Source organism: Notothenia rossii, assembly GCF_949606895.1.
Source record: "Notothenia rossii genome assembly, chromosome: 1".
Taxonomy (NCBI): Eukaryota; Metazoa; Chordata; class Actinopteri; order Perciformes; family Nototheniidae; genus Notothenia; species Notothenia rossii.
The window spans coordinates 74,179,344-74,194,907 of record NC_136912.1 but is presented as its reverse complement, the minus strand read 5'-3'; the positions used below and the strand labels follow the sequence as shown (position 1 = coordinate 74,194,907).

The 15,564-nt window shown below is 40.7% G+C and overlaps 1 protein-coding gene across 1 annotated transcript; it reads right to left on the bottom strand.

The window, feature by feature from the left end:
- Nucleotides 1-3,693: 3,693 nt before the first annotated feature.
- On the bottom strand, nucleotides 3,694-15,354 carry LOC307019502 (fibronectin type III domain-containing protein 7-like). Its single transcript, XM_079650468.1, has 11 exons — nucleotides 15,058-15,354; nucleotides 12,038-12,298; nucleotides 10,718-11,016; nucleotides 9,787-9,871; nucleotides 9,430-9,699; nucleotides 8,521-8,793; nucleotides 8,191-8,448; nucleotides 7,614-7,868; nucleotides 7,035-7,289; nucleotides 5,242-5,502; nucleotides 3,694-4,955 (listed from the first exon to the last, which is right to left on the bottom strand). The coding sequence occupies exons 1-11, from the start codon at nucleotides 15,164-15,166 to the stop codon at nucleotides 4,849-4,851; spliced, it is 2,433 nt and encodes an 810-aa protein (XP_079506594.1). The 5' UTR covers nucleotides 15,167-15,354; the 3' UTR covers nucleotides 3,694-4,848.
- Between the last annotated feature and the right edge of the window lie 210 nt (nucleotides 15,355-15,564).

Sequence of the window (15,564 nt, the reverse complement as noted above, 5' to 3'; positions counted from 1 at the left end):
AATCACCATACACATGAATCCTTGTAGAAATTAAAGATTTATAATTTTTTTATTATAAAAAGGCATCCAAAACACCTCGAAACATAGCCTTTGTTGCCTGTCCCCACAGCCAAACGCTACATTTTACCTCAATGTATAATGAATAAAATCCTTCCAAAATCTTTTTTTTTTTGCATTTAAGTGTGACTACATACTCTATCTACACTTTAAAAAAACATTTCTTATAAAAACTTAATTCAATTTTGGTTAAAATTCACATTTTAGTCGCGTCCCAAGGTTTTCACTCAGTGCTGTTACCTGAACACATTTCCCCCTCTGAAAATTTTGGAACATTCCATCGCTCTCATGTTCAGCAACCTGATGGCTACACGTGTGTAGCCATCAGGTGTGCATGCTCTGACTGAATGACTCAGCAGAAGGGAAGGGTCTGTTCACGTGCACTGTCACAAACACGAACCAACAGTCCTTCGCAACACAGTTCATATTTTAATAGGGGCTTCTTCTTGACTCCCGCTATTCTGTTTCTAATGTTTTGTAATGAGATATTTTTTATATTACCAATAGCAACAATGTATTTTAACATGATGTTCTATGTATTGTGTCAAAGCAAGTGCAACACTGAGCTACACAGTCCCACACTCACTCATTCACACACACATGCAATCAAATACTCATTCCTGTTACCTATTTTTTTTTCCTGTTACCAAATGTTTTTTCCGGTTTCTAAATTGTTTCCTCCAAAAATAAAGAAAACACACTGTATTTTTACAATCATATTGGTTCCATCAGTTGTCTGATTGCTTAATTAAATAAATGCTCAATCTTTGGATGAAATTACATTTTTTTAAATGTCCTTTAAAAGAAAAAGGCTGATGTGCATTCTTAGAGAAATACAAATCCGTTCGAAATATAGTGATTTTTTTGTCATAAATATTAATATTTCATCATGTAATCAACCATTTCTTCTACATTACGTCTTTTTCTAAGAAAAAACAATGTATGTGGTTGATATTCTTTTAAACATTGGTTTTAAATGGCATTTGAGTTTCGGTAACAGCACTGAAAAAAATGCAATGATCATCAGCTTTCACAAGTTGTAATAAATTAAATAAAGTAGCCTGAGATTGACCAGTACTGATTTTGAATGAGTAAATGTGTATATTACTAAATTCTATGTTGAAATGGAATGAAAAATGAAGTTTAATTTTGAAGATTTACAACAAGCAAATGGTCACCATTCGGCGGAATCACCCATATCTCTGGTCTTGCACACGTCACCAACACCAAGATTACCGTCACGTTAGCACTCTTAACACTTAACACACTCTTTCTTTCAGAAGGCGAAAATCACTACAAGTCTGGGCATGTTGAGAGCTGTAGGCCTACATACGAAAAAGGGGAGTTCGTCGGTTCCGTTATGGCGCGAGACCAAAACCGCGGCGCAGCCGTGACGCGACGCAGCGCGGCGCAGATGGACCCAGTAGAAACTGGGAGTTAGACCACAATTTTGATTGAAAATGGGATCTTACTAAGAGAGAACAATTCAATATTTAAATGATAAATTACATTTTTTGGGTATCCTTTTGTTGAAATGTCTGTTTAAAATTAATCGAAGCATCAGACTAAAAAGGCTTTTGAAAATAAGATTATATTTTGATTTAGGTCAAAATATAATATGTGTAAACCTGAGGAGTCAGTGCCTCACCAGCCATCAACCTCACTGTACGTCACTGCAGAAGCTTATATATATACATCTAAGTTTTTTGTGCCCCACCACTTTTGTACATATAGAAACGCCACTGCACATGTCTACCCTACTTTTATAATCTTTGAATCATGAATCTATTGATTAGATTTATGAACTATTCTACTCGATAGATTTAGGTTTCGAAAATTCTAAAAGAGAAGGAAAAACATTTGTATTGTAGCACAATACTCTATATTCAAGGATGTAGTAAAGATACCACAACATATTTGCATTATATGGGTGAGAGACCAATATCATGCAAATATGTTGTTTAAAAAAAAAAAAGTTTTCAAAACCGTTTCTAGTCTTCGGCATTTCCAGACAAGTGGCTACTGTAATCAATCTCGCTGCTGTCTGTGCAATTTACTCGGCTGACTTTTTTTTTGCTTACTTTAACATAATCTTTCATGGTGGGGCTAAGATATTTCTTGGTATGGCTGTAGCGTACCCCAGCCATACCCTGGATACTCTACTGTATGGGTCTGAAAAAGGAATTGGACTTCCTCTACCTTAAGGCCTCAAAGCATTTCCAATACTCTATACTGTTGATGAACTTTCATTGTAGAAAACCTATTTCTGCCAGGAATGTAAAAAAGAAAAAATATTTTGAGTAAAGACAAATAACATGAGGTAGCGAGTCCCACAGAAGAGTTTTAGTTTGATACATAGAGGGGGGAAATGATAAAGATGTTTAGGGTCCAGTCACAACAACATCCGAGGCACCTTATTCAAACTGGGGGGGAATTATTTAGTTTTCTAAAGAATTGGGTTTTGCAGAGCCCAACATTGTTTCCAAACAGAATTAACTTAAATACAGACATGGTAAACAAATCACATTGCTGCTGCAGCTTTAAATATATTTTGCACTTTTAGTGGAAATGTTGATAAAGTAAAAATATCGAGAATACAGACATTTAAACTTTATTGTTAAAATAAAAAAACGTTCTACTCTAGCTGTTCTGGCCCTAATACTCCTCCATACAAATACTTCTAAAAAGGTATGAGTTTGAATAAACAAGTTTAAAAACAATTAATGGCCACATAACTTGTAACTGCATTGCCAAAGCTCCATACCGCTATTGTCAAAGACATTTTATATGTTCAGTTATTATAAACACATTTTCACACCTCTTCCAGACTTAAGGGGACATGTAAAAAGTATTACAAACTGTCAAATAGAGCTCATGCAATTAGTTAAATCAGTCAACTTTTAAATAGATTCATTGTTTCCAATTTGATATCAATATTTTAATTAAAAAAAACCTGAAAACCTGTTTGACTCTGGGATACTGAGCAGATGTTTTATCAAGGACAGGATATCTGACATCAGATTGAATAGATAAAATAAATATTAAATGAAATAAGGACTAATGTTGTTAGTAAATTGCCCAGGGGGTCAGAACAACACACTGAAGCAAATGTGCCTGATTTACCTTAGTTTCAGTTTCACAACTAGGATTAATTTTCACCAAGGTGTCTGAGCATTTACAACAGTTATGAAAACTTGCCAAAAGCACTTCCTGCCGGACAACTTTCTTTGTAGCAGGAAAAGAAAATGTCCAAAGTGTGGCCGGGTAACAATTTTGGTCACTATTCTTTTAGGTAAGAAAGATAGAAAGTAAATGTGAACACTACTGACAAAGATAAGTAAAAGACCTCATTATATAAAAGGCCCGTTTCGGTATAATATATTGTATTATAATTTAATCTGATGGATAGATCTGAAGCTGACATTAAATATAAATACCTTTTAGTTAAAAATGTATATTCAAAAGTTATCAAACAAACTGAGGGAAGTCAAAAGCATTAGCCTTTGGATTATAGTGGAGTCAAAGTATTGGAGTAGGTACACTTAGTTATGGTCCGCCACAATTTGGCAACAAACGGCATAAAACAAGATTTTGAAGCACAAATCTATGGGCAAAATAAACCACACATCACAAAAATGATGCTCGGAATAATTTATTTACTGATCTAAGAATCAGGTTTTCACAACAACAGAGACACATATCACAAACAGTTGAATTCATCCTGAGAACACATGATTAGGTGACACAGATCACCAGGAGCCTTCCTACTTGGGGGCACACCTACAATTATTTACTTTTTGGCCAACCATCCAATCAATTATTCAGAAAATGAAGGGGCAAAAATATTCTTCAAGGTCTGCTTAGGCAGTGTTACTCTTTTGCCAATTGATCTTTTTGTCAATATGGTGATTTGTTCAAGAGGTACTTTTAACATGTTTCATGTCCACATTGTACATGTTGCCTCATGAGCAGCAAACATATGCACTCGTCTCTTCGAGTGCTTGATCAAGATCGTTTAGGGAATAGAGGGGTATTGTTTTATCAGTGATACAGACATAAAAACACATACAAATGTATTATTAAAATGATTTCACTATCACCACTGGACAACACAGGCATGTTGTCCAGTGCAGGCAAGTCCTTCTATTCATCCAGGAGTTGGCTTTATTGCAGTGGTGCGGGACTGATGGAGGAAGAGCAGGAAAAGGAAGATGGCGGTGTTGCGTCTGTGGAGAAGAGATTCAGTCACATTCAGTTTGAAGAAATGTATATCCATTAAGTAAATTGTTACATCTTATAACAGCAGAGTGTCAAATCAAAGTTTTCAGATCAAAATAATGTTTTATTGTGACCAGCAGAGAGAATCATCATTATAACTGAACATGTATAATATACTTAATTATTATGTCTTACTGTAACAAGTATCAGAGTTTTGTTTCTGTTCTCGTTTCATGTCGTGCCTGCGTTGCTTTAATATTGGTGTTTTCATAAAAGGTCATCTTTTAGCTTGCTTTATTGTCACATATATTGTTAATTATATTGTGAAGTTTAAAGGATGATTAAAAGCTGGTCTCAAAGAGGCAAGCTCACTGGCTTCACATAACTTTATGCTTGCGTTTTTAGTCAACCACTATAGCAGTTGCTGCTATGTACAGCTTCCACTACAGTTTCTGTATAATTGTCGTATTTTTACTTACCATATCTAGTCCACGCTTCTCTTTCCTCTGTATATCACTGCAGAACAACAGGTTGAAATGACATTAGAGAAAAATAATAATTTTACTTCTTAAGTCAAATAAATGTTTGGGTGGTTTCGGTGGGACTTAAAATAGAGTTATAAATATATCTTTGCATATTATAACACTCACCTGTACCAAGGTTGCTGCCTTCGCAAGAGACTGAGAGGGCAGGGGAAAAAAAGGTTGAAATTCAGTCAAAATGTTGTCAATCATTTTAAACATGATTCAGCTGTGCCACCTTTGTTGCCCTCTGAGGCTTGAATCGTCTTTACTGCTGTTGTGTTCCCAAATACAGAAAGACATAAAATCACTAGTGCTAAAACTTTTCCGTTAAGAGCATAAACAGAGGGTTAACTTTTAATATAAACAAAAGGACACATTAGCTCCAAACTAAATTCCTATATTATTTATCATCATAAACAACTGAGAGATGTCACAATCCTACCTGAGTAGATCCTCTGGGCGCAGAAGAGGACTTTGCTGCCCTCTGGTGTGAGCGGAGTCACCACCACAGTGTAGACATCCCCACACTGGATGTTGGGAACATCACAGCTGCTCTCCCCGGGGGAGGCGGTGCAGGTGTAGTTGTTCCTGCTGCCCACCAGCTCTGTGACGTAGCTGTGGCTGCTGCCAGCACCGCGCCAGTGCACCCGCAGAGAGCTGTGGGCCATCCCATAGAGCCGGACGCCTGATGGACAGCAGGCACCTGAGAGAGAGACATGAAGGGAGGTTTCTGAAGTGGCTTTAATGTCTGAAAGATAACCAGCCCATTCAAAGAGAGCACTACAAATTGTTTTAATTTTTGGAACATATATTTCACCGAGCTGTCAAATGTTAATCCTGACGCACATGAGCAAAGCAGTCAAGAAATGGCTTTGAATTTAAAGTGTATTTTGTAGTGCCGGGACTCGATTAAAAACATTAATCTAATTAATTAGAGATTTTTTAATTAATTAATCGAAATTAATCGCATTTTTAATTACATATAAATATTTGACCTGAGAACAGTGAGAAGATGTCAATAAAGTGTGCCGTCACACAGAGGTACTTTGAATTGCTTACCGGGGTCCAATGATCCCCAGTCAGGGCAACACATTCGGCTTTCTCCAATAAATTCTCTTTATCTTCCTTTTCATTGTCATAAAGCTGCTGGATTCTTTTTGTCACTGTCTTTCTGCATGGCAGCTCATATGTTGTGTCAGACGATGCAATCTGTAGTACCTTTTGCAGCCCCTTATTTTCTACCACTCCAAGTGGTCTACAGTCGAGTGCAATCCAGTGAGCTGGTTATTTTTTTCAGACGTGGACTTAGTTATCCTGGCCCTGAAACCAGTCATCTGGTTGAGTGTAGGTTGGGTGTGGGTCATACTTGTCAACCCTCCCGATTTTCGCGGGAGACTCCCGATTTCATTGCCCTCTCCCGGTTTCCTCCCGGGGTCATATTTCTCCCGCATTTCTGACAAAATCAGATTTACACACGACTGTTTCCACTCGGACTTTAATAAGCTACACCATTGTTTGGTTTCCATGGTAACACGTCTCTTTAGTAGCGCGCGCGACTCAATGTCTGAGAGGGAGAGGCAGATATTCCGAGAAAACAGAACAAGAATCGACAACTACTCTACTCTCTGCTCACTCCTTTCCTGTAAAATGCAGGTCCAGTCCACACATATGCTCCATCAACAATGATCATCATTGTTCCAACGTGACGCTAATGCTAACAGGCTAACTTAAACTGCTAAACCTCACCAAAACAAATAAACGCACTCTGTTTCAGCGACGGACAGTAGCATGCAGTCCACAGCTGGGTCCTATTTGAGCTTCTGACACCATGTTTGTAGATGTAGGTGCATTAATAAACAAGGCAAGTCAGGCTGTGTCTCAACGCCGTGTATTCACATTAAGCAGGTAATCATACAACTGAGGTATAGTCACGTGAGGCAGATATATATCACAGGCACAATACGTCCACAGGGTAGAGCTGCAACCTAGCCTAAACCACCCTGTAACAGGTGCTACAGGCCGCAAGGCAGTGCACTTACAACTACAATAAGCATGTTAATATTAATCTAACAGCTCCGGCGATCCACTAGCACCCCCCATTGATACATACCATAAACAATCGTGTATATATATTGCTTCTTTTTTATAATAAAAGTGTCATGTCAGTGCTTTCTGGTAGATACACTACAGTTGCAAAATATTTTCTTTTCATTGGAAGAAAACCCAATCACTTACTGGACGAGAAGCCCTCATAGGAGCAGTTTGACCGGCGCCCGCTGTGGCTGATCGCCTCCATGGTGATGGTGTAATTGGTCCCACAGGTGATGCATCCCATGAGGCAGTGGGAGTCCATGGTGTGGCAGCGGGCGTGGCCACGCGTTGATGTTAGGGAAGTGATGAATGTATGCGCCCCTTTAGCGGGAGACCATGACACATTGCTCATTGCCTGCGTCACCTGATCCACCACTTGATCCACCGGGCAGCACGGTCCTGTAGAAGAGGATGATACATTTAGTGTTGAAGTGGAACAAAAAAACTACCATCTGTATTAAAATCAGAATACCTATATTCGTCCCACAGAGGGGACATTTACATTTGTTACAGCAGAAAAGAGCAAAAGACAGCTTGATATTAACTAAGAAATCAGTTTTTATTACAAATATCTGTGTTCGTATTCCATGCTGAGGAAACCTTAAGGTGTTCTTGAGGCTGTAGGTGGCGCTACACGTCACTAGCATGCTATTATATTGTTGTTTTTAAGTCCTGCCTGTGCTTTATAATAAAATGGTTCAATCACAACTTTTGACCGCTCACCTGTTTCCAACAATTCAGAGTAGCTGGGTAAACCCAAGCCTGCTGGGCTGGTTGCTATGACGCTGACTTCAAAGTTAGAGCCACAAGGAAGGTCAGTGATATCGCAGCTGTTTCCGTCTGTGTTGCAGGTGCGTGTGCCGTCATCTCCCGACGCTGTCACGGTGTAAATAGCAAGCCTGTTGTTTGGAGTCCAGCTGACACTGAAGCAGGAGGAGTTTCTCTGAGTCAACATCAGATTCATCGGCATGCATGGAGCTGACGGGTGGAGGAAAAGAGGAATTAAGAGCATAATCAAACCTCTGAGACTACTCCACATACAGTACATGAGGAATGGATGTGAAATTAATGAATTGGCTGTAGGCCTATGTGTAGTTTTAAAATATACTGTAGCTCTCTGATGACCAGTCTAGTTCATAATATTAGATATCAAGCATTTGAAGTCATTCAAAACTATTTTTTAACTGATCTTTTAGCGTTATTTAAATGGGAAATCTGAAAATGAAACAAAGTGGAAAACTTTACAACTTAAAAATGTAACTGGATATTTGCTGGATACAGGTGGGCACACGTTTCCTACCTGTGATTTGTGTGTGAGCTTTGCATGCCCGGTTGCATCCGCTGATGTCGTTGCAGGGTGTCACCACCACGCTGTAGGAACTATCGCAGCTGAGGTCAGAGAGGGCGCACACCGGAGCCGTGTCGTTACACAGGATGACCTCTGAACTGTCTGCAGCTCGAGTCTGGTACAGCTCTGCCCCCCGAGAGACCGTCCACGTGATCTCAAACGTGTCAGTGCTCACGGCGGAGATGGATACACCCTCTGGACAACAGAGCACTGAAAGACACACAGGGGGTGTGATACACAGAAAATCATGAATTCAAATCTGTCCCCTCAGTGGCTACTTACAGGTGGTGTCGTTGAGAACCTGTCCTTCAGGACTGCTGCCAGCCTGGTTGAAGGCCATCACAGACATCAGGTATGTGTGGCCACATGTGCAGTTGTAGGTGCAGCTCCTGCTGGTGGTGTTGCAGCTCTCCTCTGCACCGTCTCCTCTCTTGATGAAGGCTGTGTAGCTGTCGACGTGAGTCACCGTGTCCCAGGTCAGCGTGCAGCTTCCTTCTGTCGACTCCACAACAGCCAGAGACTGTGGGGGGCAGGGGGCTGACCGGACAGGACAGCAGAGAGTTTAGTCATATTTTAATGACAGAGGGTTTCAGAGCAAACTAGTGCTGCCATCATTTTTTTATCCATATCTAGACTAGCACTAATGTGTTAATGTTAGAATTCTACATATAACATAATAATGTTTTTCTTATTAAACAACTAAATGTAATCATAACTCTTGTAGGGAAGTGTATGTTCAAAGTATCCGTTTGATTTCCTTGTATATTAGATTTAATCTATTTAAGAATTCTTCTGATGGTAAGAAAAAGCCTTATGTATTTTATGTTTGAAGAGAATGTGAAGATTGAATGATCTTATAGCTGTCTCGTAAACAGATCATAAATATGCAAAGACGAATAGATTTCTTGTCAACTTTCAAATTAAACCATTTTGATAATCCATTAATGTAAGGATCAGAGGTTCAAATTGATCCTGTAGTCACATTTATGGCATCGAAGTAACTTTGGATAAAAGTGATTCTAAATAAGATGTAATGAACTAACTTCCAACCAACCAACACTTATACAGTATCTTGTGACTAATCCAATACTCCTTGCATTATTATGGCTTGCTCATTATAGGTCTACGGTGCCCTATTACAAACAGATAGTTCACAAGTGTGATCGGAATTAAATGTAGTCTAATACTCACAGGTGATGAACACCATGGGGCCGGATTGGTCGCTGGGCCCGGCCTCGTTGGAGGTGCTGACCCGGACTATGTGTACCTCTCCGCAGCCCACTGGAGCCAGGATGCAGGAGCTGGATGTGGATGTGGAGTTACAGGTGAGGTTCTGGTCGCTCATCACATGGTACTGGAGGGACCCAAAGACCCCCTCATCCCGTTCCCAGGACACGGAGATACCGGCCAAACCGTTATTCATCACCATGGAGACATTGGCAATAGATGGCATAGCAGGTCCTGTGAAAACAATAAAACATGCCCACAAAACACACTAACAGGAGTAGAGAAGTATAATTAGAGTAATAGTTTCTAAATTACTCTTACCAGTAATGTTTGGTGAGGAACATGTTATTACTAATAATACTGTATTAATCAGATGGCTGCCGTTCTTAGATATAGATGTCACAGCCTGAGGTTGAAAATATTTTATATAGTTCAAACCAACACAGAGACCCACTATTTCAGCATCAAATGACTGTTTACATGTCAACACTTATCGAGTTATTTGAACATGGCTTTATAACTAGTTCTATTTGTACAGTTTTTGTATTCTTGTGATGGCATAAGTCTTTGTGGACAAATAAGACACTCCAGAGAAGACCAGTGCTACCTATGTGTCTTTTTGAACTACTAGGAGTCGCCCAAGTTCAAATGTAGAACCTTTTCTTGTATGGAGTAGTTTCCTTTATGAAACAAAGGGTTTTAATACCATTTCAAACAACTTGAGTCATGTTTTTTGTAGCTTATATAGGCTACATCCCATGATAATCATTTGAAGATATATATTTTTACACAATATTCTGTGTCTTAAGGTCATGTTTTAGGTTCCACTATTATATATTTCTAATAAGTGCAAGACTGTGAAGAGGTTAAATGTTTCTGGAAAGCAAAAACTTTTTTTGTGTGGAGGAGGCGTGTGGTGCAGTGGATAGAGCGTTGGTATTCGGATCAGGTTCAAACCCCTCTGCAGTCAGAATGTCGTTGTGCCCCTGGGCACTTTACCCCAAATTGCTCGTGTGGGGATTGCCCACAGTATTGAGTATGTAAGTCGTGTTGGATAAAAGCATCCAACAAGTAACATGTAATGTAATACTTACCCAATAACATGAAAAGTTCTGTGACTGTGTTAAGTTTATTTAAGATTGCAAGCCTAGTTAATATTTTCTCTCATCTCTACACGTATAATATTTTTTACATGATCAAATAAAAAAGGCACATGGACTCTATATACTTGTAGGAGCAATCATGGGTATTTCCCACACACAGAAAAGAGTCTCGGTGCACGCTTACTTGTCATCTGGTTGATGTACTGACTGTCCTCTCCCTGGCGGCCCTCGGGGTCCCAGGCGAAACCCTTTATGACGTAGACTGAGCCCATATCCAGGCCGGAGACGATCCAATTGGTGCTGGAAGTGTTGTGCTTGATGAAGGTGGTGTTCCAGCCAAACTTGTACAGAGACAGGCTGTACTGGACAGCGTTGGCAACAGGAGCCCAGGACACAGTGATGCTGTCGTTGCTGGGAGAGGAGGCGGAGAGCTGAGGAGGGGGCAACACTGTGGAGGGGGACAAAGTTTAACTTTATGAAGCGATGAGGGCGACTGTACTTTGAGTGAATATGTTTCTCTTGACTTTGATTGTTGCTTACTTAGTCATTTAAGATGTATGCTTTTGAAGCCAAGTCTTAAGGGAATAAACATCCTGAGTCATGTTTTACAGCAGTTAAGTCCTAGTAAAGCCCTTACTTTTTTGTGAATCCATTTTTTTATTTTTTGTTCTATTGTCAGCAGTCACAGATCCAAGCAGTGATGTCAGAATATGGGCTGCACCCAAGTATCAGCCACTTCACAGACTTTTATGCACCTACTAAAAAATGAAAATGATAGTTTTCATGTTTCTGAATAAGTGAGCAATCAATCTCACATGTTTGAATTTAATTTAGATGTAAAAAAGTTGTTTTTAGTTTCAAACATGTGAGTGGAAAGCTTCGGTTATAATTTTGAAAAATGGTGGATGTATAAATAAATCCACCTATAGTGTAGTTATTCTCAATCTGAAATAAACAGAAACCTACATTCAAGGAAGGGAAATTAAATCAGAGGTGAATAATGGCAAACGGCGAACAAAAACGATGACTGCCTGTAGCATGTTATTTTGTACTCATGTGGATCAGATAGTCCCCTGGGGATGGAGTAGAGAGGTGCCAGCCATGTTCTCAGGATCAGGTCCTCCCATTGTGTTTAACAGAGAAGGGTCCGGTATACTTACCGTCTTTACTGGAAAGACCCTAAGGCATTGATCGGCAAGAAAAACCCTGGATTCTTTTTGCACAAAAACTGAAGATAATGTGTATACATTCCCTGACAGGACTGTATACTCTGCTAAGAGACAATGAAGGAGAACAAGTGACTCCTGCAGGGTATGGAGACTGAGAAGAACAGGACATATTGTTTCTTACTGAATATGTGACTCATTGCTATAATCCAGCCCTTGGGGTTTAATTGTTTACCCACTGAATACATTTCTTAGGTTTTGTTTCTCAATCTTGAATTATGGACACAAACACTACAACAGTACCTGTCTTTGCAGTCACAGGGGACGATGGCTGGCTCTGGCCTCCACTGTTCACAGACATGATGCTGAGTGAGTACTCTGTGTACGGGTCGAGAGACTCAATCTCAGCGGGGGAGGAGGACACGATGTATTCTCTGATGAAGCGGTTTGGATTCTGCAATCGTATGATGTAAGATGTCGCCCCGGTCTTCAAGCTGAAAGACACGATAAAAGTCTTGCTGTCCTTCGACTTCACCGTCAGGATTGGATCCATCACCTCAGGAGCTAAAAGATTCACAAGAAATACAGTTTGACGAGATACTACACCTTCCTCCACCTTCTCAGCGATAGTTGGCAATGCAATCCATCTTTTTACCCACAGATTTCAGGGCAAACTATTTATTTTGTGTCTGCAACAGTACGTCAATTTGAATGCTGAATGTAATAAAATAAAACTATTTGCTTAAAGAAAGGCTTATTTAAACCATGAGGAACTAACAGTGACTCTTCTGTGCTCCTCTGTTCATCATCAAACTACCATTTAAGTGTTTTAAAATGTACACGTTACATTAGTTATTCAGATAACAAATGTTTAAAAAAACATTGACTGTAATGTGTATACAGATACACTATATAGACAAAAGTATTGGGCCACCTAAAGGCGCTTTTATGACATCCCATTCCAAATTCTTGGGCATTAATCTGAAGTTGGTCCCCCCCTTTGAAGCTATTAATTTCTGGAAAGGCTTAACAAGATTTTGGAGAATCTCCATTCTAGTTCAGCCCAAAGGTGTTCAAGTCAGGGCTCTGTGCGGGCCAGTCAAATTCTTCCACACCAAACTCATCCAACCAGGCCTTTATAGACCATACTTTGTGCACTGGGGCACAGTCATGCTGGAACAGAAGAGGTGCCTTCCCCAAACTGTTTCCACAAAGTTGGAAGCATAGAATTGTCCAAAATGACTTGGTAAGATGAAGCATTAAGAATCACCAGACAAACCACCCCATAGCATTATCCCTCAAACTTTACAGTTGGCACCAGGGGTGGACTGGCCATTGGGAATACCGGGAGATTCCCCCGGTGGGCCGGTGCCGTGTGTGGGCCGGAGGGCCAAAAATAAAATAAATAAAATATTTGTTATTTTGCCTAAATCATACCGGCCCAAAGCAGCTGTCACTACGCAGTGAACGATCAGGAGTTAGTGACTGAGAGACCTAGCTGGCAGTTGCTTACAGATGGATAAACAAGCTCCAAAGCTGGCGTTTTTGTATAGTTTGCGTATACAGTATTGTAGCGAGCCCTGGGTTCAGGGGGAGTGGCTGTACCCGTAGGCGAGTGAAAAGGAGGCAGTCCGTCTGCCTCAGCGGTCACGCGGCTGTGGCGCCGAACGTGTTGCCCACATTTATTGTTTTGGTGCAGTCACTTTTGCCTCCACTTGCTGTTCAACTAAATGTTGAAAGAAAAAGTAAATTTGTTTACAGTTCTGTTTTATATGGGTGTTGACTAAGAATTGGGAGGGATGAAACACTTTTTAATGGTCACACATGCAGAGCACACAGCACACAGTGAAATGTGTTCTCTGCTTTTACCCATCCTAGTACCAGGAGTCTAGTACTAGGAGCAGTGGGCAGCTATTGTACAGCGCCCGGGGAGCAATGGGAGTGAGGGGGGAAGGGGGATGTCCGGTGCCTTGCTCAAGGGCACCACGGCAGGGAAGGAGGTGAACTGAGACCTCTCCAAGTAGAAGTCCACACTCCAAAAGTAGGTCTGGTCGGGGACTTGAACCGGCGACCCTACGGCTCACAGTCCAAGCCCCTACTGACTGCCATAGATTTAGTCCCTAAGTTTGCTCTCAAAGTGCACCAGATTGATGCATTTAACGTCAACATTTAAAAAAAAATCTTCCCGGGGGAGCTTGCCCCAGACCCCCCTAGAGGTGGTGAGGTCCACCACCTGCCCACAACCCCTGTTAAATTGTCTCACCCACATTGAGGATGCTTCCTACGCCCATGTTTTTTTCCATTCGTCAAGTCAGGCAAATTGGGTCAAAATGTTAATTCATCAATGATCTGTTAACATTAAAATTGCGAAATATATGCTGTAACTATTTTGCTCTAGGCAACTCCAGGGCTCAGGTAATGTGATTACTATATGAATAATTGTCCAAAACAACATTAAATGCATAGGGTTTTTTGTTAAGTAACATACTTTCGTCGCCGGCCGGCCGATACATATCGCGCATTAAGTGGGCCTGTCTGTCAATTAATCCCCGGGCCACTTTTCCTCCCCCCCGGTCCGCCCCTGGTTGGCACAATGCAGTCCGGCAGCCGGTAACGTTTTCCTGGCATTCGCCAAATCCAGACTCGTCCATCAGACTGCCTGATAGAGAAGCGTGTTTCCTCACTTCACAGAACACGTTTCCACTGCTTCCACTGCTCTGGCAGCACTTCAGTGTCAGCACTCCGCAGTTATCGAGTCAGTAGAGCTTTGGCGACTTTTAAGCACTCTGCGCCCCCGCTCTAACTTTACGTGGTCTTTACGTGAGTTGCTGTGGTTCCTAAACGCTTAGACTTTGCAATAATAACACTTACAGTTGATCGTGGAATATCTACGAAAGAAGACATTGCACGAACTGACTTGTTGCAACGGTGGCATATTACAGTACCACGTTCAAATTCAGTGAGCTCTTTAATAATAAAATTACTTTTATAACGCGCTTTTCCTGGTGCTCAAAGTGCTTTAGAACGACCCAGTCTTTCACATGTTTGTAAAGGCAGACTGCAGGGCTAGTTGCTTAATTTGATACACCTGTGGCAATGGGACTGAATGAAACACCTGTATGCAATGATTAAGGAGTGTCCCAATACTTTTGTATACACACACACAAGAAATAATTAGTTTGCCCGAATATCACAGAATAAAACGGTAGGCCTACTGTACTAGCTTAACTAAAACAAATGCACCAGAACGTTTGTGTGTGTGGTGAAGCTAAACAAGAATAAAACACTCAATTAAGTGCTTTAACATCACAAGGTTACCTCACCTGAGGAAGAATCGATAGTTCCAATGTTTAGTATCTCTTGAGCATTATCCAGAGCTGCAACTGTGAATGTATACATGATGTTTGGGGACAGAGAGTTGATGGTGCCCATCACTGTGTGTGGACCAAACACGGCATAACCAACGGGGTTGCCTGGGGAGTTCTGGGGGGCGGCGATGACCTTGTATGAGCTGGCTCCGTAGATCCTGGTCCATCTGAGAATCACGCTCTTCGATGTTGCAGAGAACACGGATACTTCGATATCTGAGAGAGAGCATCTTTATAGTAGCCTACTTTTTTACACCCTGAGAAATTAATTCATGTACAGATACATATAGCCTACCATCAATATTTTGTGCCCCTTCATTCTCATATGGAAATGATATTACCATCTGCAGTGTAGTTATGGTAAAATATAAAATACATACCTTGTGCTGCAGCCTGCACATGTAGATAATAAAATAAAAACGGTTATGGTTTTATATGACATTCAAGTTCCTACTACTTGAC

Coding starts and splice junctions, on each gene's coding strand:
- LOC307019502 (XM_079650468.1), bottom strand. CDS start 15,166: ATGGGCACCATCAACTCTCTGTCCCCAAACATCATGTATACATTCACA. Junction 11,017..12,037: donor CCCTGTGACTGCAAAGACAG/GTACTGTTGTAG, acceptor CCCCCTCCACAG/TGTTGCCCCCTCCTCAGCTC. Junction 8,449..8,520: donor GGTTCTCAACGACACCACCT/GTAAGTAGCCAC, acceptor TGTGTCTTTCAG/TGCTCTGTTGTCCAGAGGGT.